Source organism: Podarcis tiliguerta, assembly GCF_965153285.1.
Source record: "Podarcis tiliguerta genome assembly, chromosome: 7".
Lineage (NCBI taxonomy): Eukaryota > Metazoa > Chordata > Lepidosauria > Squamata > Lacertidae > Podarcis > Podarcis tiliguerta.
In genome coordinates, this window is record NC_139540.1 from 48,529,647 (window position 1) to 48,555,303 (window position 25,657).

The following is a 25,657-nucleotide window of genomic DNA, read 5'->3' on the forward strand; positions in this document are numbered from 1 at the left end:
AATTGGTCTGAATGTACAATTCCATATCTCTTACTTATGTATCCCATTTCTAGGCTGTACTTCCTTTCAAGTTGCATACATTGGGTTGGCCCACTTTTCCTCACAACAGTCCTTTTGATGTCAGTTATGGAGATGGGATTCCAGTATACACTTCCACTGCAGCACACTATAGCTTTTATTTGTTGCAATAGACAGTGATGGCCAGAAACCAGCTTGGCAAAAATTAAAACAAATTAATGGAGAATAGGTTTGTCTTTGAGCTATTGGACAGATAGATAAATGTATAGAGGCTGAACACCTCCAGTTACTACATGCTGGGGATAAACAAGGGATTACCATTAACATCATACCCTGCTTGTGAGCTGTCTACAGGCATTTATTTTATTGACTACAGATGGAATAGTAGATTAGGGAGACCTTTGGGCTGATCCAATGAAGCTGTTCTTAAGTACCTATTAGAAATAAACACAAATGGTTTACTTGAGTGCCATTACCAATGTGTATGATTTCACACAGTGTATCTGTGTTTAAATTCTGTATCTATAATTATATACTTTGATAAATCCATCCACATGCTTAAAAAATAGGAAGGAAGTTGCAAATAAATCTACTTGCTGAAAGAGGAATGTAAAAGGACATGAAAATGAGCCCCTGTTCACAGGCTTATGGAGTAACAAAGGACAGTTGTGTGTTTTGTTTATGAAGGTGTATTACGTACAGAAATAATTTGTTTCATCAGACACTTGCAGTGGCATGGCATGGCAGTATTCTGCTAGGAGTTGATTACGTCATACCGGTCTCTTGGACCTATACAAATACATCCTGAGGAGGAAAGCGAGAACACTGTTTACTGACTCTCCAGGCTAATGTTTGATACATCAAGTCACTTTTCTTAAAAGCTCATAGTACAATTCATCAAGTTGTTGATGTGATGAGATGTAATGGAAACAAAATGACCTTGCGAAGAATATGTAGAATATTTAGAAAATTAGGGAAAGGGCTACTTCTGTCAGTAGTGATAGCTTTCACTAATTAGCAAGGGTAATTGCATGATTATTGCACACCTAGAAATTATTCTAGAAAAAAGGCCTGCTGGGGGTAGAGATAATCTTCTCCCAAGGGTTGCCCTCTTAATTAAGTGTACACTAAAGCAGGTGTACACAGAGACTTTGAACATCGTGTTAAGCAGGTCCCTTGGCTTCCAACTTGGCTATTCCTAAATGAGTTTTAATGAGTGTTATGTCTCAGGTTGTGTGCTAATGAAGCTTTTGTTGTAAGTTGTGCTGAAAAATTAAGGGAGAGAGATTTATTTGCATATTACAACCCTCTTTGTTTGTCTTTGTTGCTAGCTCAGTAGATGGGACAGTAAGCTGCTGTGTCTCCATAGCAAAATACTGTAAACTCCTCTGAACAAACCTGTACATGCAGCATTGAAAGGTGGCTGTGTTGAAGCCATAGGGGACATTTCCTGTCTTCTAAACAAAAGCATGATTATCATGGGAATCTGCTTGTTTGTTTGAAATATGAGTGTGTGGATATTTATTTTAGATTGTGTTTAATGCTGTGAAATATTTTAAAAGAGCAAAACATCCAAATCAAATATGACAAGGGCTGCAGCAAATAGACTCTGAACTACGCATTTAGCATTGACATTTGATTATATTAAGCGTTCTTCTTAGGAGAATGGCTATGGAGAAATTATGCCCTGTTCATCCATGGTCTGTTTGTTACTTTAATTTGGAGGAAGAACATGTAAGACCTATTTTCAGGTGCCTGTTTTCTGTGATGTAGGTTCCAGCAACCTGCCATAATGTATTTACCATGTCACTCAACTCAGTTGATGTTGTTGTCACATTTAGGGGGCAATCCAATGGCAAGATGAACCAGGTTGAACATCTTAGGATGCAGCAGATCTCTGGCTCAGTCAGCTGATTCCTGGCTCCCCAACCCTGGCACAGCCAATGATACATCAATGTAACTTGCTAATCACAGATCAGTTGGCTGAGAAGAGTCCCCCAAAAGGGCATGGTGGGGGCAGGACCAGAGAGGGGAGACTTGGGCTGCATATGAAGCCTGTTCAGCTCAGTCACATGACCTAGCAACCTAGCATATTTTATAGGCTTGTTTTCCCTCTGCCAAGCTTAGGCAGAGCAGCAGTAGCAGTCCTACTGCTGAACAGGGTTTTGATCTAGTGTAACTTTATGCCAACTTAATTTGCATTGTATTGCTTTACACCAGCTTCTTGTGTATAGGATTGCTCCTTAACCTCTCTTAGGCTAAATCATGTCTATGTTAAAAATGTCAAATGTTTGAGACAAATTATCACATATTTTGAACTTTTTACCGTTCAGAAAAATAGCTATATTTTACCTCCATATTTTACCTCTAGGTGAGAAAACAATTTTAACACAAGAATTTCCTAAACAAAAGTCCTTGTGCCTAGAATTATTCAAGACAGAGAGCATTCCTGTATGATCACTCTTCTTTTTATTATAATCAGCAGGACCGTCTTAAGCATATCCAGCGCCATTTTTTAGGGAGGACGGCGCTGCTGGAGGAGGCGGGCAGTGGCTGGAGGGCAGGAGGCGGAGGCTGGACGCGCCACCTCCTGGCTCAACTTGCTGCTTTGTGCTACGGTAGCCATGGCAGATGGAGGCTCCGGGTGCGGCGCTGCTTCGGTGGGGGCATGGTGGAGGCGGGCGAGGGTGGCGAGCTGATGCCAGGGGAAACCGTGTCCAGCCTCTCCCTCTTCCCTGGCGCCCTCCAGAACTCTTCCCTGGCGCCAACCTCTATGGGTAAGACGCCCCTGATAATCAGTCATGGCTGCCCACCGGATTTCATCACAATCTTTAAAGATACACTCACTTTTAAAGTAGATGCATAGGTTAATGGACAAGTTTTCCTTCTTCAAAAAATAGGTTCTTGTAGGAATAGTGACTGTCTGAGCATTTACAGGTGTTTTCCAACTTCAATGCCACCAGCCCAGCCAGCCTGGTCAGTGATCAGGAATGGCATTTAGAAATGGTGATGGTGATTATGATGATGATGATGATGTACTCTATGTGCAATTATTTGAATGTTGAATAAGTTTGTTCTAATTATAAGAAGTGAAAGACAGTTTACTGTAAAATAATAAACAGTGCAGTGCCTTAATAAATCTCTGGGAAGAACTATACAGTACTCAGGACATAATTATTGCATATTCTTGTTGTACGCCGAGGATGTTTATGAGCAATACTAAAGCATCTGCTCTGAGCTGCAAAAAGTCTAAATTAGGAAATGTGAGAGTTTACCAAGTCCAGCATTTTTCAGAGTTATGACTAACATAGTAGGAGAGAGAAGACACAGTCCACATAGTTCGAGGCGGATTGCTGCTTAAAGTTAAAATCAGTTCGCACACTTCTAAGAGGATGTCCTGTTGAACTGAGTGAAATGAGACTTCTGAGTAAAGTGACTGTACTTTCAACCTTGTTGTTTATTAATGCAGCCACGTGAATCCTTTAACAAGTAGTTCTTCTAACCTAATGTCTGAGGTTTACCTATTGTCAAAAATAACACTGTTGAATGGGCATGTTTCCTGAACTGTCATTCTTTGTTCCAAGGGCAGGCTCCTTTTCATACTGAGCTGGAGAAAAGTGTGGCTTTTACTATCTTGTGGGCCAGTTGGATCAGCCCTACCCATTTCTTTTCTGTTCGGACATTGTTCTTTTGTGATGGCCCTTGGCTAAACAAACTGATTAATAGATGCAGCTTGTCACGCTGGCCACGTGACCCGGAAGTGTCTGCGGACAGCGCTGGCTCCCAGCCTATAGAGTGAGATGAGCGCACAACCCTAGAGTCTGGCAAGACTGGCCCGTACGGGCAGGGGTACCTTTACCTTTACTTAACCTTTCTGTGCTTAAAGCTCACAGCTCAAGCCCAACCTTTTATTTAGCTCAGCTCTTCCTAGGTGTTTAACCTATGTTCCCCATCCAGCATGGTCCTTCTAAAAAACAAAAACAATTATTTTTCCTTCTGAAACACTTGCCTACTCAACACTTCTCAACCTCCTGGTTCCCGCCCAGGACTCTACCCTTCCACCTTGTCTCTCACCCAGGGCGCAAACAAACTAACAAATCACCTCCTCAAATCTCACAACAAAGAGAGTTCATGGAACCTGCTGACCATAGTCTCTCTAATCTTGCTTTTATGGGCTTTTTGTAGTTGAAGAAAACATTAGCTATCTTATGTTCACCTGAGGAAAATCCACTTTTTAGAAGTACTTTTATCAATTTAAATTTCACCCTGTGGTGTGAGAGGACAGTCATAGTTAAAAAGAGAAAAAGCAGCCACAGCAGTGTTTTTTAAAGCATTTTCCAAAGTGGTTTAGATTTCAGTCTGCTGCCTGATCATATACCAAAGAACTACTGATCAAACTTGTTTGATTATGTTCAACACAGAATAAATCAAAACAACAAAGCATTGTTAAAAGGGATGTGATTTTAAAATGGTACGGAGTTAGAGAATTTGCCTCCAGTCAGACACAAACACACACCTAAGTCAGAATTTTAATAGTGTGAAATGTCTTTTGGTAACATAGGTATGCAAGCATTTGAACCTTTCCAAGTGATGGTCTCCTCTTCTGAGTCAAATATTTTATTCTGTTTTTAAAATCAATAAATGTTTACTTTCTAGTGAATTGATTAATTTTCCATAGAATTCTGACACTTGGATAAACTAATATGAGCACATCCTTTCAAACCATTTTAATTTTTTTAAAAAAATCTAGCAACCTCTATGTGCACTGCATTTTTTCCCCTTTTGTTTGAAGCAGGAAGTCATTTTGGAGCTGAAGGTAATGAAATTCTTGAGACCTGATCTAATGAGTAATATGTAAAAAGAATTTTTCCTTACTAAAAACCTCACTAGTTGTCTCCCCCCCCCCCACCTTTCTTTTTCAAGAACCTGTTAACTTTAAAGTAACATCCCACCTTCTGCTAGGACCTATGTATGACTCAGGGTGAAGTTACATTTTAAATGGAAATTGTGATAGACAGCACCTATAATTACAGCAATTTTTTATCTGGCTGTTTGAACTGTCAAGCTAGTCATTGAGTGCACAAAGTACTAGAAACTGTACAGGAGGTTTATACATACATTAAATTAATCTTTCAGAGCAACTTGACTATTTAAAGCTGAAATATAGAATTCAGAAACATTTCCAAGACATTTCTAAAAAGAGAAGGGATAGAAGCAAACTTGTTCTTTCATATTTTATTTGTGTTGATTCACATGACCAACTTTATTTTATAATTGCATATGTTTGAAGTTATTAACAGTATCACATATTAGCTGTCGTAAATAGTAATGTGAATGCAGTATTCATCAAGAACCATTCTCTTTATCATCACCTGATTGTGTGAATTAGCTCTTCAGAATGATGCATGTCATAATTTGCATATACAGAAAATATCCATGTTAGTCCGACTCAGAGTAGACCCATGACAAGCGGTTTTCTGAATAAAACCTAGTTGAATGCAACCAACAGTATTACATATGCTGATGATTCTGTTTTTTGGAAACCCAGGGGGGATTTTTTTTTTTTGAAGGTGCCTTTACATAATAAAGAATCCAAAGTAAAAACTTAACAGGAGAGGAGGCTAGCTTCAGATCTTACCTAAGCTCTTAAGTGGTATGCTTTGTCTGTGAAGTACAGGCAACCCCTGATTTGCTCAGGGGTTGCATTCTGGGTCATTGCGTGCCTGCATGAAATCACATGCAATTGAAACACCTCCGTTATGCCCTTTTAGTGACTTTTTAATGACGTTTCTGGGTCACTTCCAGGTTCAGCGCTGTGCACGTGTGCACACATATCAGTCTCACCTAAGACGGGGGGGGGGGGTCCCTGTATTTGATGCCTCCCTCCAACCCATTTAAGTTTGAAAGCCCGTCCAAAATGAGCAAGTGAAATGATGTGTGTATCTTTTTCAATCGTAACATAAACAAGTCAATTAAATTAAAACAGTATACAATTTTTTAAAACCACAAAGAGGTGTCACATTAAATATTTGATTTTGCCGCAAAACATATGCATGGCTATGCTCCAAAGGTTGTTGTCCTTGACAATAAAATTTAAATTCTGAAGTTGAGATATGGCTCAGTTCTTTTAGGCAGAGAGCATAGTATCCTGCTTGCGGTTTACCAGTATTGTAACTTCTTCCATTTTTGAAAGGGTGCAACAACAAATTAATTGGGAGGAAAACAGTATGTTGGGGAGCTTCCTGGACTCCTTAAGAAGAGTTTAGTTGATTATTTCTCTTTCTATATAAATATGAGTCATAATTCAAATATTTCATCAAAATTAATATGTTATCACATTTCCAATTTTCAGGAATTCTTTGAACACGCAAAAAAGCTCTGGGACGACGAAGGAGTAAAGGCATGCTTCGAGAGATCAAATGAATACCAGTTGATTGATTGTGCACAATAGTAAGTGCTTCTTACAGAACAATGTACTTGTGTAAGCCTGAAAACCAGCATTCTAAATTTATGATTGGAGGCCAGTGGAAACTTACAGAAAGCTTTCTGTTTGAGGGAGGTGTTTTTTTCACAGGAAAGGGAATGTTCCTCATACACTGCACCTGATTTATTATGGCCATGTCTCCTCTCTCAAACCAAACTTACAGTGACTGCTCCTCTCACTCAGTCCACCAACTATGTAATCTCCTCTTAGTTATACAGTATCCCCATTCCAAAGTAAATATCAGCTTATCATAATACATAACATTTGGTGGGGTGCAAGTTGTTACAAAACTTAATCGTTCTTTTAAAATCAGTATTATAATGAAATACGCACACACTTTAAAGACTTAGAGCCTGATCTTGCCAAAGTTGACTACTTTTCTGTCCTACTTATTTCAATAGCTGAGAGTGATGCACATACTTGGAACTCCCCAGCTGTAAACTGTGGAACTTAAATGTGCTTAATTTGGACTGGAACATAACTATGCATAAGGAACCAAGTTGATATGTTTCCCCCTCTGCTAATCAATACTAATTTATTATATTGATTCTATGGGGCATTTTGGTGCTTGTTTTCATTTATGTGATATGTATCCACTTTTGGGGGTGCGGGTGGCACTGTGGTCTAAACCACAAAGCCTAGGGCTTGCTGATCAGAAGGTCGGTGGTTTGAATCCCCACGATGGGGTGAGCTCCCATTGCTCAGTCCCTGCACCTGCCAACCTAGCAGTTGAAAAGGACATCAAAGTGCAAGTAGATAAATACATACCGCCCCAGCGGGAAGGTAAACGGTGTTTCTGTGCGCTGCTCTTGTTTGCCAGAAGAGGCTTAGTCATGCTGGCCACACGACCCGGAAGCTGTATGCCAGCTCCCTCAGCGAATAAAGCGAGATGAGCGCCGCAACCCCAGAGTTGGTCACGACTGGACCTAACGGTCAGGGGGTCCCTTTACCTTTACCCATTTTTTTCAATAATATCCTTGTTTTAAGAGCTTGAATAAGAATAAAACTTGAGGATCAGCTTTTTCCTTTCAGCTCATCTGAATTTTGTTTAAGTAAGAGTCAGGTTAGTATATAATAGAGGATTTATGATAAATGGAAAAAACTTGGAACTAAGCAGGATATTTCACTTGGTTATGTGTGCTTTTAGGTATATCTTTGACAAAAACTTGACACATTTTTCCCTCTAACTAAAACAGTTATTCCATTCGCTTATACTGAACACTGGAAAAATGATATCATGCCAGAAAGACAGTATTTTGAAATATATATACTGTAATAAGACATGGTCCACAAAAAAACCAGCATATAATTACCATCTATAATTTTGGGGGAAGTGTTGGGGTTTATTTGGGGATGGAGTTGAAGTGGTAAATTTTGATCTGTTTTGGAAGATAGGTGAGGTACTCTATAAACACATAAATAATTCTTTATGAGGAAATGATTATACATTTAAAGAAGGGGTACAACGAAAGTAGTTTGGGATCTACTTGCAGATCTCTTGGTGATTTGTAATAGATTTAGAAGATCAAGATTTTTGATTCCTGGTTATTTAAGAAAAGCAACATATGAAAAAGGCTCCTCCACTCCAAATTAGGCCAGTGAAATCACCAAAGCTTGGATGGGAGCCACGAGAGGATTTCTGGGTGGCAAGAAACATGAACTTTGTTCTGGTATTATAAACAAATTCCTGGACTGAGCACGTGCTCAAAGATACTACATTCTTTAATTCTAAGGGTATGTCTGGCTCCTATTCCTTAAATAAAAAATTGAAGGAAGACGTTACTCCCTCCCTCCTGGAAAACCCCCAAACCTTAAAGGATTCCTCCTTGGTAAGAACGGTTAAATAAGTGACCAGTTCAATCCTCCTTCCCCTCAGAAAAGAATAAATCAGTAGAAGGCATTGTACAGAGCAATATAGCTTGACGCAAATAAAAAATACAGCATCAACACATTTCTAGAAACCTCATGGGAAAAGGAGGCTTTTCTAGTTTCACAGCAATTCCACCCAACATACATCTTTGTCAGCTCTAGTCCTTGTCCCAAAGCCTGAGAAATGCCCAGTCATTCCTGCTGTGGCTCTGTGCTCTCTAATATAAATCACAAACGTGTTATAATAGTCCAGTGTTGATTATTATTCTTTCTGCAGCCTCAGTTTGAAAGACAGTTTCTCACCCATTGCAGTATTCCATTATTTTTCACTTCGGCATGGTTGGTGAAGCTTCCAATTTTAGCATAAAGCAAAGTAGATCCTGAAAGCCTGAAGAAAGCATGTCCCTGATTTAATGCTACTTACTTCCAGGTCAAATAATAATTATTTTTTTTCAAAAATAATAATATAAGGTACCCCCTTTTGGAGGGAGAAAGGCAGGGTTTCCACCTCTAAATAATTAAATGGGTGGCAAGTTATCATTCTAATATTATAGTTTGTTGTCATGAGATTTACCTCAATGGCATAATGCATATTTCTGTCTTACTGCAGACGAAACACAACTTTAGGTATCGGGGTGGTTTTAAGCCATGGTTTATATCTGGGACCCCCAAAGTAGCACTCATGAAATGCCTGTAAAGCCTCCCTATTCTCCTGGCCCCACTCACTTTCCCAGGAGATACCTTTTCCTCCTTCTTTGGAAGTGGGAAGGAGGGGGCAGCTTCAGTTCTGAAAACAAGTTGAGATGCGGAAGGAATGTTGGTCCTTCCTACCCCTCCTTTCAGCTTTCCAAACCGAGATCCACACCTCAGCAGAACACAGAGCTTATAGGGAGCAAAGCCTTGTGAAAGAAAAAAAAGAAAAAGGTAACGGGTGGATAGAGAAGAGCTAGTGGCTGGAAGAGGGCTGGTGGGCAGCATAAGGAGGGAGAGATAGCAAAGAATATTGTATATTTGCTTTCTCCCTGCTCTCCAGGATCTAGTGGGTCTGTGTTTGTATGTTTTTCCTCCTTTCTAAGATCTGGAGGTCTGTGCTTTGGTTTTCTTCCCCATCTCTGTCTAAGGGGGGGGGGTCATCTTTATTTTACATTCCCTCCTTTCAAGGTTTGGCTTTGTCTGTATTGGTGGGAGTTTGGTTTCCCCCCACTTCTCTAGGGTCTGTGTGTCCTTTTCCCCTTCTTACCTGCTTGCCTTCTAATGCCCAAACTCCTTCCCCAAACAGAGCAGTGGGAGTGAGAGGGGCACTGTGGCCCCCACAGCAGCCATTTTGTGACTGGACAAGCCCCTCATTGCAGCAGTTTCGAAATGCACCTGCAACATTTGAAAATTCCAAACATGCCCATGAACCCAGATAGACTGGTCCGTCCCCCCCCCCCCAAAAAAAACCCCAAGAGACCCAGTTATACTTTTGATAACTTGGAATATTTTGATAGGATCTGACAGCAGTCTTTCAATTTGGTAAAATGGTAGAAGCAGCATAAAAGGGCAAGAAGTTTGCATCAAGTTCAAAAGACCACAAGAATCATGCAAAAACTGTGTGACTATGTAGATGATACAGTAGGTCAGTGTAAGCAGGAATTTATATAAGAGATACTTCTGTTCATTTACATGGCAGCCTGCTGTCTATATTAGCTACCTTTCCATTAATGAACTGCCTGCTTAAATGCTAGTTTGTAGTAATTGGGCATAATTGACAAGATGTTTGTTGTCATTGTGTTCCCGTCATCATTTTTGTTCTTAAAAGACCCAGTTCAGAAAAGAACGGAGATTCTTTGGTCATCTTAAAGACAAACAGTTGAATTGTAGCCTAAGCTTTAGTTTTCATATCTTAAGAAAAGTTATATTTGCTGTCCTCATCAGCAAGGAGTGGAGTATTCTTCCCACTGTTCCTGCTGGTGCTATGACTGCAGCTTATTGAGCTGTTGTGTTGTTCCATGGCACTCTGTTTCAAGACAGAGAGCAGTTCTCAGAATTGGCTGAGATAATTGGAAAGAATATGTTGTTGGCCGTTCTGGGAATTACGGAAGAGTCCATACAGCACATACGATACTTTAAAAAGTTAACTTTTCTCCTGATTGTTGCTAGGTTAGAGATCGTGCACTGTTGGAACATATTTGAAGGACTCTCGATTGATGCATGATATAACTAAAGTGTGGATGAATATGCTGGCTTGCCATGGCAGAGAAACTGACTTGTCAAATTAGAGCAGCCAAGGAGACCGTAAACATCAATTTCTTTTAAGCCGATTGTTCATATTACATGTCAGATGGGAAAGTCAAGTGAGATTATTGCTATTAGCATGGCACCAGTTCCTCTTACAATTTAGGTACAGTGGTACCTCGGGTTACAAACGCTTTGGGTTGCAAACATTTCGGATTACAAACTCTGCTAACCCAGAAGTAGCACCTTGGGTTAAGAACTTTGCCCCAGGATGAGAATGGAAATCGCGTGCCAGCGGTGCAGCAGCAGGAGGCCCCATTATCAAAAGCACGCCTCAGGTTAAGAACAGTTTTGGGTTAAGAACGGACCTCTGGAACGAATTAAGTTCGTAACCTGAGGTACCACTGTATCTCCAACCCCCCAACCCCCCCGAGAGCTCTGGCCAAGCTTTTAGCCTGCTGATCTTCTCAGACATAGTTTTCCTGGCTTGGTAAACCATGGTTTTAGCAAGCTGAGAATGACCATTGAACCTTCACACCTCATTCTCCCCAGTCACCTTTCCTCCCACTGTATGCCTGCTTTAGAACTGTGATTATGGTTTGGGGCTGCTATGAGCTTTGTTGTATTGATTTTGTTTTCTGTTGCTGGTTTTCTGTTATATTGGATTTTGTGCTGTATTGGTTTTTATCAATTTATTATCTTGTTTTATGTTGATTTGTGTTTATTTCTGTTAGATGCTCTCCAGGGAACTTACCTTATTGGGTAGCATACAAATATTGTAAATAAGTAATTCTTTAAATCAGATTCTGGCTTCATGTTGGCTTACTAACTAAAACAAGAAGCTCTGGCTAAGGCTGTTTTGTACCGAGCACTTCCTGCGGCATAGACACACTTTGGTTGCGTTCATACAACAGTTTATTTCAATTCTTCAATGTTTCCCAAACTGTTAATTTCATTATTATATTTGAGCTTCCACATGACATAAAAGCCACATCTGGAAAACTAAAAATCCATTTGCAGCCACCTTAACCCAAAAAATTGCAGTAGTAACGTGATGAAATTTGGGGTAGTATACCAGTATACAGTTTTTTTCCTGCTTTGTTTGTTTGTTTGTTTGTGGGGGAACAGAAGCATATATGTGCTGAAATGGTGGGGGAGTAGCCATAATGTCCAGTGATGTTCATTTTTGTGTCATAGCATGTCCACTGATGTGAATGAAATTTAGCGTCCTATGCAGGGATTCTGTAGCAGTAGATTTCCTTTATTGGCATAGGTATGTGTGGATGACCTTGGAGGTCCATTTTGTCTCTACAATGGGCGGCATATGAAAGGAGGAGGAGGAGGAGGAGGAGGAGGAGGAGGAGGAGGAGGAGGAGGAGGAGGAGAAGAAGAAGAAGAAGAAGAAGAAGAAGAAGAAGAAGAAGCAGCAGCTTCTGCCTGCTGTTTGACAGTAGACTGTCAGTAAACAAAGCAATAAATGTCAAAGAGCAATACTGAGATTGGAGATAAGCCACTGGGTGCTCTTCAAAAGGCAGAGGTGGGAAAAGGCATTTGGTAGAAAAAGCTTCAGCCTGCACTTTAAAGGATGGCAGACTGGGGCTTATTTCTGATCTTAGCACTGTAGGAGCACAGCACTAAGCTCAGGAATAAGCTTCTGTCTGCTGCCTTTTAAATAAGCATGAACTTGGCTTGAACTTTGAATTACCTGATGACAGCACTGCCCACCTTCCAAAATGGCTGGTGGCTAATGGGCCAGTTTCAGATCCAGCCATCAGGCCTGGTTCGATTTCCCAATGCTCAGTTAGAACAGAAAAGTTACTTTTTTAAAAGACTGGTGCATTTTAAGAATAAAGCAAATTGCTTGGAATACCTGGACTTTGTTAGGTAACTACTTGCCCAGGTTAAATATCATATCATTTTAAACAATATTTCTATTATTTCTATAATATTTTTTAATAACTTGTAGATGATTCCAGTTCTTAGCAAATTAACTCCAATTTTGCTCCTGTTTAAACTTCTAGACTCAGTTCATATCAATGGTTCACTGGCATGAATTCAAAACCATTTTTGTAGGGCGATTCATTGTTTTTCATTTCCTGTAAAATTAGATGAGTGGCCAAGGCAAGGTTTAGCTATTTTTAGATTCAGCAGTAATTGTAGTAGAGAAAACTGGCCAATTATCACATGGCTGACAGTATCACAGGGAACATCCCAGCACTGTGTTGTAAACAAAGACTACCAGTATCAAAGATGAGCTTATGGTATAGAGAACAAGGCTACCAGACAGTTAGGGAAGGGAGGATGGGTACTATTGCATACTATTATAACGATAAACAACATTTCAGTCAGTTGTATTCAGCTGAGTTAGGCCACAGCTACTCCATACATTTAAAGCAATACAGTGGTACCTTGGTTCTCAAACTTAATCCGTTCCGGAAGTCCGTTCCAAAACCAAAGTGTTCCAAAACCAAGCTATGCTTTCCCATAGAAAGTAATGCAAAACGGATTGATCCGTTCAAGACCCCTAAAACAGCAGTTTAACATGAATTTTACTATCTAATGAGACCATTGATCCATAAATTGAAAGCAATAATAAAGGTAAAGGGACCCCTGACCATTAGGTCCATTCGTGGCCGACTATGGGGTTGCGGAGCTCATCTTGCTTTATTGGCCAAGGGAGCCAGCTTCTGGGTCATGTGACCAGCATGACTAAGCCACTTCTGGCCAACCAGAGCAGCGTACGGAAACGCCGTTTACCTTCCTGCCAGAGCAGTACCTATTTATCTACTTGCACTTTTATGTGCTTTCAAACTGCTAGGTTGGCAGGAGCAGGGACCGAGCAATGGAAGCTCACCCCGTCGTGGGGATTCGAACCGCCAACCTTCTGATCGGCAAGTCCTAGGCTCTGTGGTTTAACCCACAGTGCCACCCGCGTCCCGAATAATCAATGTACTGTACTATAAAATAAATAAGACAGAATTGTAGATGATAAATAAAATTATTCTTATTTTCTTACCTGCAATGATGGTAGTCATAGTTTGGATGGGAGGCTTATCCATTTCCGCAGTCACACAATCAATCAATCAATCAATCAATCAATCAGTAGCTGAACTGGGTTCCACACAGTCATAAAAACAAATGAACCGAAAAAGCCTCAAAAACAAAAACGCAAAATAAATAGCAAAAAATAAAAGCGCCAAACTTAATCCATTCCGGAAGTCCGTTTGACTTCCGAAATGTTCGAAAACCAAGGCACAGCTTCTGATTGGTTCAGGTGCCCTAGAAACAATAGCTGACAGTCGCACCAGATGTTCGGCTTCTGAAAAACGTTTGAAAACCGGAACACTTACTTCCAGGTTTGGCATTTGAGTACCAAGGCGATTGAAAACCAAGGTACCACCATATTATACCACCTTAACGGACACAGCTTCCCCCCAAGAATTCTGGGAATTGTAGTTTGTTACGGGTGCTGAGAGTTATTAGAATATCCATTCTTTCCCTCACAGAGCTACAGTTCCCATTCTTCCCTGGGAGGAGGCATTAATTGATAAACCAGTTGGAATTATTTTAAACTACAGTTGGATTGAGTGTGTATACATGTGTGTGTGTGTGTATGTAATTGTCAGCCACCACAAATCTAAATAGCCCTTTATGTTTACATCGACCACCTCATTTCCAGTGTGCAATCTTTGGAGTATGCAGCAACCCTTGTAACATTTTTCTTTGTAATCTCTAAAGAAAAAATGCTGCTTTGAAAAAGTTGGTATTTTGCGCGCACACACGCACACACACACATACATACACATACACAAATTCCTATGTTAAAATTATTTTAAAACATCATCATTGCTCTTTATGACATACTCTCTGATTTAAAGTTAAAGCTCTCCTTGCCATTTCTCTCTATTCTTTGTTATGGAAGTTGATGGTTAATCCCACTTCACTTCCACTTGTCCCGTCACTGTCACCTGGGAAAACACATTGTTTCCTGCTGAATTGAAACAGATGTCAATAGGATTTTCTGTGGATTGGCATTGGATTTGATTCAGCGATAATCGGTGGGTTTTCCCAGGAAAAGCTGTGTGACAAATGAAAAACCATTCAGACCCATACCTAGAGAGCACGGGACAAGCAGAAAACATATCGGACCTGTACTTTCTAGGCATAGGTCAAGTGTAGATAAGCCTTAAATATCTATAAACTTTTTGCACATGAACTTTCAGGATTTCATCTACCCCATTATATCTACCTCCTGGGAACCCTTAGGAAACTATTGGATATCTCTGTTTAAATAAAACTACTTTCCAGATGTATAGACATTTTTCATATATATTCTGCTTGGTTACTCCTGTTCTGCAAAAGAGAGCTAATTCAACACCAGACGAAGGTTAGATAAGAATAATCACTTCACCTTTTCCTCTGTGAACACAACACCCTGTAAAAAAATGTGAGTTAAAAATTAATGTTAAAGGAGAATGAATAGCTAATGCTAACATGTTGGAGGGATGGTGGGTGGCTTTGATAATTCACAGGCAGAACGGGGACAGATTCTACACAGGAATGTAAGCTTCTAAACCTTAGCATTTCCCCCCCTTGGCTTCAGTACACAAAGAAATCAAACGTAATTAAATTTCTTTAAATTCAGTAACTAGTCCTTATTTTTATGACACGATCAATTCAAAGAAAAAAACAGAATTTCACGATTGGCTTTTTAAAAAGAAGAAAACAATGCATGTAGATTTTAATAGTTCAATTATATAGATATTACAGAAGAGTAGGCCAGAGGAGGGGGTTAAATCCCTGGAGGGGAAGGTTGCTGTGGAAACAGAAGCACTGTCAGTCATGGCTTTACTGAGAAGGGCTTAGGTGAAAAAGTGGTTTAAAATTGGATAACTTGGTATGTAAAATCCACTGTTATTTAACTAAAATGGATATCCTTTCCCTGTTGTGATATGAGCATAAGGAAAGCCATATTTGATCTATCTAGTTCAGCATCCTTATTCCCACAAACTTGTTCCCAATTATCTGTCCATTTTCTCACATGCGCACTCCCCATTCATCCATCATCCATTTATTCTTCCTTACACACATGCCACTCACCCATGTTCACACACAATTTGGATCACCACATTTTGTTAGCAATTCTTGTTAACTAAGCATCTAAGCAGCCGTCCTTAACCCCTTAACCAGTGGCTCGCTTTACTAGAAGTGAGCAGTATGAGCATTAATGGTTTGATATACTGCTTTGTAGGGATCACTCCTAATCTCCCGGTCAAAATGTTATAAGAAAAAATAGTTCAACAGCCTTCAGAAGAAGATGCTCAGGAGAAGAGTGGAGAAGGAAGCTTGTGTGGTTGGACTGGGATCATTAAGCATCATAACATGTAGTTTGCCCTTGAGTGAAGCTTTTTCTTTTATCAATTGCAGTTCCCCAACCCCTTATGAGGATGCACAAGGCACTCTGGGAGGGAAAGAGAGGAAGGGGCAGTCTTGCTGTGTGAACAAAAGTTAACACGCACAGTGTTTGATAATAACACATATTCTGTGTTTGTTTGTTTGATATATCTATAACCCATCATTTAGGACAACTCACTGTAAGGTAGTTTCACAAATTAAAAATGTTAAACTATTATATTATCAATTAAAACCATAAACTATTCTGAAATATTTAATCATGATTTTAACAACAAAGAAAAGCGAGTAAAAAGTAAGACTGGAAAAATAGGAATAAGAATAGAAATCTGGAAATCTTAATGTAAGGAGAGTAAATAAGGATCTGGAGAGAAATCTGTGATGGCTTCATGTTCGAAAAATGTCATGGTTAAGTTAGGTCATGTTGACACTACTTTTGTTGCATTCTCTCTTCTAGTGATCGTTTTAGTGAAATAATCAACATTATGTTTTTAGCATGAAAGAATTGATCTCTTATTAACAAAGTATAAAAATTGGCTTACTACTAGAACAGTCTTGTAGTTCTCATATGCTAGTGGATTGTGCTCTCAGAAAGAGAATAATAAACAGAAGCACAGATAAAAGCCAGTTGGAAACTTCCCCTTTCCTGGCCCCATCTGACTTGGTTTTTACGTTCATTGTGCTTTATTAATGATTCTACGCAGAAGAGACAGATGAAATTTGAACTGAGGGTAGAGCAAACTGAGATCCACACATGTAAGCACAGCATTGTTTGTTTCAAAATGTTATTCAGTATTTATTTGATTGTGACATTTTTTTTCATTTGAATAACAAAACTTAAATGTTGTCAAATATATACAGTAAATAGCAACACCCTCATTTTAGCCCTTTCCTGTACCACACCAGTAATTATTTATGGTCATTAGCTTGTATCTAGACACCACAAGTGAGCACTGCAACAAAATGATGTGCTGTGCCCTTGGTGTGTGTATTGTGTATATATTTGGGCCTTTTATTCATTCATTCATTCATTCACTTTCACTCTGCTATTCTTCTTTCTGCTGTGCTGTTCACTAGCACATGTTCTCTCTCTCTCTCTCTCTCTCTCTCTCTCTCACACACACACACACACACACACACACAGTCTCTCTCAAATTTCATGTCCTATGTTGCATCCCTTGAAGAAGCATTTCTTCTTTAGCTGGTGAGCTGCTCTGTGCTTCTCTTTAGGAGTATGTGCTCTATAATCCTTTTTTTTGAAAGAGCTCTCCAATCTGGCTCTTTGAGGGTTGAACCCACCCCCTTAAACTTCCTCTCCTATGGGAGATCCTAGAGCAATGGTTGGGAACTGGAACCTGTGGCCTTATAGATGTTTTTGCACTGCAGCTCACATCATCCACTGGCCTAGGGCTGATGTGAGTTGGACAACCTCTGGGGGCCACAGGTTCCCCACATCGTCCTGAAGCAAAGGGAATGGAAACCATCAAGGGAGAGCATGATGCTGGCACCCACATACACATTCTTCTTCTAGCCATTTTAGTGGGCTTGGACCCCTTTCAGGGGGTCACAATTTTAAATATTTTATACTTCTGTATACCTTGTGGTTGCCCCCAACATGCAAACACTTCTCTCTTGTTTGTGGGTGGCATTATGATAATTTATACTCAAATTATACAAAATAACACAAGGTTTACAAAAGAGATTTTCACACAGTGATTTTGTATTTTATTTTAATAATTTTTATTTGATTTTACAAATATAAATTTATAACAAAACCAATTACATATCCATAATTTCCCTGAATCTCGAGACTTCCCCAATCCCCTCCATGGGTCCTATTCACACAGTGATTTTGTAGTGAAACTTGATTATTTTTTCTTTAAGCAAAGTATGATTTTGGCAGTTCATTTTGAGTAACCTTGTTAAGATGAATAAATTCTCTGAGATAGTATTAGAGATGGATCATCTGCCATCCAATTAAGGTCATTGCTAGCAATCCATTGGATTATCAGATTAAGCACTTGATGATATTCTCAAATGCAGCTAATCATTTAGACAATAAATACTAATATAGATGAATTACAGCAAAGTCTCAAGATAAAAATAATTAACAAAACATTAACCCCTTTCAAAATTTGAATGTATAGGAATTGTTTCCTCTTGAATGGGCAACATCCTCTTTCTAGCTGTTTTCTCATTCCCTAGTTCATAAACTGCCTCCCAAAAATTAAAAGCCTAATGCAGTGGTCCAAAAAGGACCTGGTTCATGCCTGATAATGCTATCAGAAGGTTAGAGTACCTGTCTCAGAGGCATTCCAAATGCCTCACTGTCAGTCAGCGGTATAAGTTTGGATGGATGCATTTTCCTTCAAAAAGAGGAATGTGATGAGGAAACACCTTATTATTTGTGTTATCTATTGAAACCTTAGCTGAAGCAATGAGAGTTAATAAAGAAATAGGGGTAAAGGTTTTGCAGGAAGAGTTTAAAATTAACCTGGACAGCTTTAAAAAATGTTTTTATTTATGCATGATCCAGTAAGCTTTTCTCAGAGACTTGAAATTATTTTTTTTTAGCAAAATATTCATTTATAAAAAATCAAATTTATAAAATTGGGATGGATGGGATTCAATATCAATAAGACTTTAAAGATTAAGTTAAGTAAAAAAATGTTTAACCCTTTAAAGCAATTCCTTAGTTTAAATACTTGGGGATTCGAGTCACACACACTCATGAGTATTTAATCAGTCAATTATATTTAAAGAAAGGAAGGAGTTAAAGGCAAATATGATGTGTTGGAGGAGACTAAAAATGTATTGAAGGTGAAACATACTGTTTTTAAAAGCATGGTACAGTGGTACCTTGGGTTACAGATGCTTCAGGTTACATACGCTTCAGGTTACAGACTCCGCTAACCCAGAAATAGTACCTCGGGTTAATAACTTTGCTTCAGGATGAGAACAGAAATCGTGCTCCTGCGGCGCGGCGGCAGCAGGAGGCCCCATTAGCTAAAGTGGTGTTTCAGGTTAAGAACAGTTTCAAGTTAAGAATGGACCTCCGGAACGAATTAAGTTATTAACCACTGTATTGCAAAAACTATTGTTTTAATTTTTGAATATATCATTCTATGTTCCAAATATGGGCGTGCCATTGATTTGTATAATGGCATTATGATGCTGGCAGTTTCACTTTCAATTCCTTTCCTAATAATGCCTAGCATGGAGTTTGCCTTTTTCACGGCTACTGCACACTGAGTCAACATCTTCATCACCCTATCTACTATGACTCCAAGTTCTCATTCCTAGTCATTCACCTTTAGTTGAGACCCCATGAGCATATATGTGAAATTAATATTTTTCACCCCAACATGCCTCACTTGACACTTGTCTACATTGAATTGCATTTGCCATTTTACCACCCATTCACTCAGTTTAGAGAGGTCCTTTTAGAAATTCTTGCAATCTCTTTTTGTTTTAATGTCCCTGAACAATTTAGTATCAAGTGTTTGGATAATATATTTGCTTATGCCTAGCTATGAACAATAGATCTTTGCTTATGAACGGTTGAAACATACGTATATCCTGTATTTAGAGCTCATGCTGAACCCATACTAATTGTATCAATAAATGTTTTGGGATTTCCTGAGCCAATATTCTGAGTCTTTTGGCCAACGGTGGAAGCCAGGACATATGTAGTTTTGCCCTAAAATAAAGCTCATTTGGATGAAGATTATAAATGAAATTAAAGTTTTAACCCATCTGTAATTTTGTTTGGCTGTATAAAAGACTGGTTTCTGCCGGAAGATAAGGAAATGACAGCCCAGCTGTTAACAGCTGCACATAAGACAATTTGCTCTAATTGGGGGAAAATCCCAAACCCTTACACTGGATGAGTAAGTCATGAGGATATAGGAATTGGTAAATATAGTTAATTAATAGGATGGGGGGTAGACAAACAAATAATCTATTTAATTAAAAATGGGAACATGTTTCTAATGTGTACAGTATAAGAAGACACAGGAAAATTTAGGATCATTTTGTTTGGTTTAGCTATATTGTTTTTTGGGGGGCATAGTGCAATAAAATATATTTTTAAAAGAGAGTAGGAATGTAGTGAGCCAAGGCCTGTTTGGGGCAAAAGCCTGTCTTGCTCTTTTGTAATAATGTAGGGCACAGGAATGGCTTATGAAAGCCAGAAGCATTTTATCAAGTAGAATCGGAGAGCTGAGCTTGGACAAACAAGACCTGCAGAAGCTTTTGCTGTTATTATATAACTGAAAACAGTCTGCCAGGAGGGATACCTAATATTTCCTTAAAGACAATAAGTTGCTCACCTGTACAGTAACCCTGTAAAAGAAAATTACCAAGAAGTGTTACCTCACTATTTCACAACATTAAAATTTGAAAAGATTTCATGATGGAAAAAAGCAGGAATGCCTGTGTACTTTCCTTAGCCAATATTAGGGTTGTATATGTTAGGGAAGTATGAAAGCACGATGAGTTGCCAAGCAAGAGACAATATATCATTGTGTAAGACTTAAGTGACAGTTTAGTTGTTTATGTAATAAAAGAGCTGTTGAGGATCCATGTGTTTTATTTCCTGAGCTACACCAGTTTTGCCGGTGAAAAAATATTTTAAAACTCTTTAAGATAATTGTCAAGATTTAAGTACTGTATTACAGTAGCGAATCCACTCTTTATTAGCATTTAGTGGAGTTGATTTACTTGACGGACAGGTCACCTCACATGCATCAACCCCAGTCTGTCTTTTGCTTGCCTGCTTGAGGTGGGAGTGGGTTGGAAGAGAATTACTGAAATGCATATAGTTCAACCATTTTCCCACAATGGTTGATGTGCTTAGGTCTCATATTATATGCAATGGGGATCGTTTTGCGTGCAGGTGCTGTTCTCACAATGGACTGGCACCAGGCCCTTTATATGATTTCTGTGATAATTTACCTGTTAGACTGAGAAACATTAGTACTATTAAAAAGTAGTATTCAGCAACTCCTGATATCCAGACCTTTCACATTAAACATTTCCCCAATTATTTTGTATTTCACAGACCCCTCCCCTAGTTAGGCTCTTTCTGTCAAAGAGGTTTGTTAGTCTGTGCTAAAAGGAAATCTGACCTATACAATACAATATTAATTTTAAAAATCCATGAGACATTGCAGGGCACCCAAGAGCCTCCCTAGAGCCCAGTAAGCAAATCTGAGTTTCCCAGCACAAAAAGAACTTTTAAGCTCTCCACCTTCCATGAATTTTGTGCAATTTCAACTGGCTAATCGCCAACCATGTAAAGTTGAAATTACTATTATTATTTATTGAATTTATATACCACCCTCTACCTGGAGATTTCAGGGCAGTCCACAGAATAAAATAAAAATATAAAACCACAAAATACATAATCAAAATAAGAACAACCGCCCAATAACTCCCCCACCCCCGATTTATTTTTTTTTAAAGGGCATAGAATGTCAATCAAATCAACCAAATGCCTAGTTAAAAAGCAACATTTTTGCCTGGCGCCTGAAGGTGTATAATGAAGGTGCCAGGCGAACTTCCCTGGGGAGAGCAGTCCACAGATGGGGAGCCACTGCAGAGAAGGCCCGTTCTCATGTTGCCACCCTCCGTTCTCGAGTTAAATGTGTGTAAGTAGTGTGCTGCCTCTATAAAAAATATATGAAATGTTTAACATAGTATGATTGTGAAGTTTTTCATATTCACAATTAGGGTTGCCATATTTCAAACAGTGAAAATCCGGACAGAAAAGTTGTTGAATTTTGGGGGGCAAAATCGGGGTGTGTGTGCCATTTTTGAGCTATTTTTATGGGAAATTGGCAGAAATGTCATTGCCGACATGGGCTGCCATACTTCCAGATTTTCCCAGGCATTTTACTGATTTCCGCCAGGACACTGTTAGAGCCAGCAGTATTCCAGATATGTCCGAAAATCTGGACGTGTGGCAGCCAATTAAATCAGTTTTGTGTATGTACTATATACAATAAAAATGAAAATGAAGGAAGATGAAATTGCAAGACCTTTAAGGCTCTGCAATTTCATCAATATGTATGTTAAATATTTTGGTGGAAGTTAATGTGCAACTTACTTGCATCACAGACCACATTTGTTCAGTGGTGGTGTATTTGCACTTCTGACAGATTAAACAGTTGTCACATCACTTCCCCATAGTGGAGCAATGCTCTCCAGACTATTCTAGCAGCTAAATTATGCTATTTTGTGATACTGCAATGCTATTATTTTTCTTATGTGAAGTCCTAAAGAATAGAATTATTTAACATAACAGGCTCTTTAAAAGATCTCTAAATATACTTGGAAGACTATTAAAAAGCAGCGCCACAATTTCACATAAATTCCTGTAGCAGCTTTAGATTTGAAAATGGCCTATTTCACACTTCTTAAATTATATTTGTGTGTTTCTAGACTGTTTCCCACTTTTCAGCTCTACCTCCATTTCTGAAAACCAGTTTGGAGAAATAGTACTTGCTGATTGGAGTGGTGCAGTTTGATATAAATAACAAATAATTCATTATATAGTTTTAAGTATACTAGATTTTAATATAAAACATAATTGTTATGGACTTTTAAAATCCTAAGTCAGGAAAATCAACTGCAGATATTCAATCTGAATTTAGGACTAATTCAATTCTCTCTCAACACTTCTAACATAGGGTTACCAGACGTCCCCAGTTCCCGGGGACAGTCCCTGAATTTGCACATCTGTCCCCGGACAAATTCCGCCCCTGGAATGTACCCAGATTTGCAAATCTGTCGCCGGGAAACATGGCAGCGGCAGCCTCAGCAACCCGGAGCCAGCCTGGTAGTGCAGTTGGCTCTGGCTGGCTTCAGGAGCTGCCCGCTGCCGTTGCACCCGCCATTTTTCCTGCGCCACGGCAGTGAGCAGCAAGCAGCTCCTGAAGCCAGCCAGAGCCAACTGCACTACCAGACTGGACCCTCCTGGGCAACAGACGCCCGCCTGTAACTCCCGAGCCTCCCCTAGTCTGTCAAAACAAAGGGGGAAGGAGATTGGGGAAGGCTCAGGAGTCACGGGCGGGTGGCGTGCCATTGCCCAGTTTTTTATGTTTCACAGGGTGCGAAAGAAGGACTTTGCACTTTTATACAATATGCATGTGTGCTTGGGCCCAGGGTCTTTTGCTTCACCATCCCCACTACTGACTCCCTGTTGCGACTCAGCTTCAAAAAAAAAGGGGGGGTCCCTGGATTCATTGGAAAAAAATCTGGTAACCATATTCTAACACGCTATCTCAGAAGTAAGACTCATATATGGAAAGAGTGTGATACTGAAAATTAATTCATTAAACAGCAGAACATTATCAGCAGCAGTAAATGTTAAAATCCCTAAAATCAATGCTGGTGGTAACATAAACTCACATATCAACATATAAAATGCCTGGGCAAAGTGAATACCTCACTTCTGCATTTGTAAGCCTAATGTCTTACGCAGTATGGCAACTCTGTTGACATATAATAATATGAATTTCCTGTATTTATAGTTTATAAAATGACACACACACAGATTTATTTAAATCGCTTGAGAAGATGTTGCAGATGATTTAAGAATTTCAATTCAAGGTTGTTGTTTTTTTGTGAGTTGCAGGCTTATCTTTTGAGGAATGTGTTCTATAACATGCAGATTCAGTCTTCGGTTTTACCCTCGATAACTTCAATTTATGTCTCCAATCAAGGTCTTAAAACTTGATGCTGCAAATGAAACTGACATGGCCTTCTCCCCATCGTGCCTTAAGACTATCAGTTGCATCTGGCCTGCCAGTGTCTGTTGTACAGATTGAGCAGGAGTCATGTGTAGCATGGTGCAAGGCAGAACTGTGCTACTAGGCAGCTATCAGTGCTTCTGTACAGTCAATATTATACAGGACACATCCAAGACACCCGCACAGCCAAATTCCATACATTACACTAGCCCCTGAAATAATTGCATTTTCCCAGCGACAAAATGATCACAATCCTGTCCTGTAACGCAAAGCAGTCCTTCATTAGGGCAAGATGAGGGACTCGAAGAGGATGTTTACTGTCCCCAACACGTTACACAGTTTGCACTGCCTAGAATTTATTGAGGAAGTGTGAAATAGGATGCTAGAGTATGTGTGAGCGGAACTTGAACTGCAGCTTTGGTTTCACTGAGAGTATGATTCCATTGTGTTGCAATTTAGAACAAATTGCTAAAGAGCTTGGGAATACAAATGACTTACACAGAACTTATCTATGTGAACTTATACCGTTCAGCATTCATATTAAGACTCTTCCCCCCCAAGTTAACAGAGCCTGTTTCCCCACCCCAGAGGCACAGCAGGTGGCATGAGAGGGCATTGCCAGAAATGAGAGGTCCAAGCATAGCTCCCATGTCCCCCAACTAGTCCTCCCTCTGATTGCCCCACAGGTTCCTCATAATCTGAAGCATGAGTAACTTGAATGGCATGTACATGGAAGGCTGGGCAAAAATATGTGAGACAAGCATGGATTCCCCACTCCATAATGATGCCCCCTCAGACTCCTTGCTCATGTAACTGGGGGCAAATGGGAAAGCTTTGAGATCTACTGCTGTGCACAGCTGTTACACCTGAACTCAGTTGGATGGAGCCCCAAGTGATTTCATTTTGCAGAAGCCTGTATAACCTTTAAATTACAGAAATAATAAGAATAGTATTAGCTCTATTTTTGGGTACACTCTGAATAATTTACAGCAGATATGAATCAAGCAATTTCAGAGGAGAGAAAATTTGGCTTAAGTGTACATTGGCAATAGCTTTAAACAGTTCCTGCACCAATTAGCAAGAAATGTTCATCACCACCTGATATTACAAAATGATGTTTCCCTCCCTGCCAGTTTTGTGTGTGTGTGTGTGTTGGTTTTTGTGGGTTTGGGGCCTGGAAATTGTGTGGTGACAGCAGTAGGAATCCTGAGTGTTCCATGTGAATAGTTTTGCTGTAGATATACATTTTAACCTTGAAACCGTGGGAGTCTTCTAAACTCTCTGTGTAAAAGACAGTTTTCCAGATATAAATCTTAATATTGTTTATATAAGGACAGGGGTTAATGATTTGGCTCAGAAGCCAAAAATATCAGTTGAGCTAAAATATGGTTTATACACTAAATTTAGCTGTAAAATGAACTCTCCTCAAATCCACACCCCTATCGATGACTGCTTCTGTATTTAAATGCCAACTTAAGTCAAATATGATAAATAGTTTTGAACATTATTACGTTAAAAGAGAATGTTTCCAGAACCTCCCTGGAGGCTAGTAGACATGGTCTTTTTGCCAGTCAGTGAGTTCATTGCTAAATAGAAAACAGAATTTGGAATAATGACTGCTGATGTCACCAAGGGCACTGATGTTTGAGGTTCCCGAAAATGGGGAAGCATTGCTATTTCCAATTGCAGTTCATAAAAAGGATGATGTATTTGAGGGGCTTTTTTTCCCAGATGCAAGGTTGTGGGTTCCCAAGGCAGGCTGATAGCTTCCACCCCTTTCCAGCTTTCTGACAATAATGTTACAGATCTGGGGTAACAGAATTTGGGGGTGGAAGGGTGCCTGTAACTGCTAGAATTAGTGAATGTTAGAAATTAATAAAAGGGTGGAATTTAGCTGATTTTT

The 25,657-nt window shown here is 39.4% G+C and overlaps 1 protein-coding gene across 4 annotated transcripts in view; it reads left to right on the forward strand.

Moving 5' to 3' along the window:
* Positions 1-25,657, forward strand: part of GNAL (G protein subunit alpha L) — a 140,489-nt gene that overhangs the window by 101,784 nt on the left and 13,048 nt on the right. For all 4 annotated transcript variants that reach the window (XM_083450164.1, XM_083450162.1, XM_083450163.1 and 1 more), the window contains exon 5: positions 6,371-6,468. In XM_083450164.1, coding sequence (XP_083306290.1) covers positions 6,371-6,468 — 98 coding nt within the window. The remainder of the gene's footprint in view (positions 1-6,370; positions 6,469-25,657) is intronic.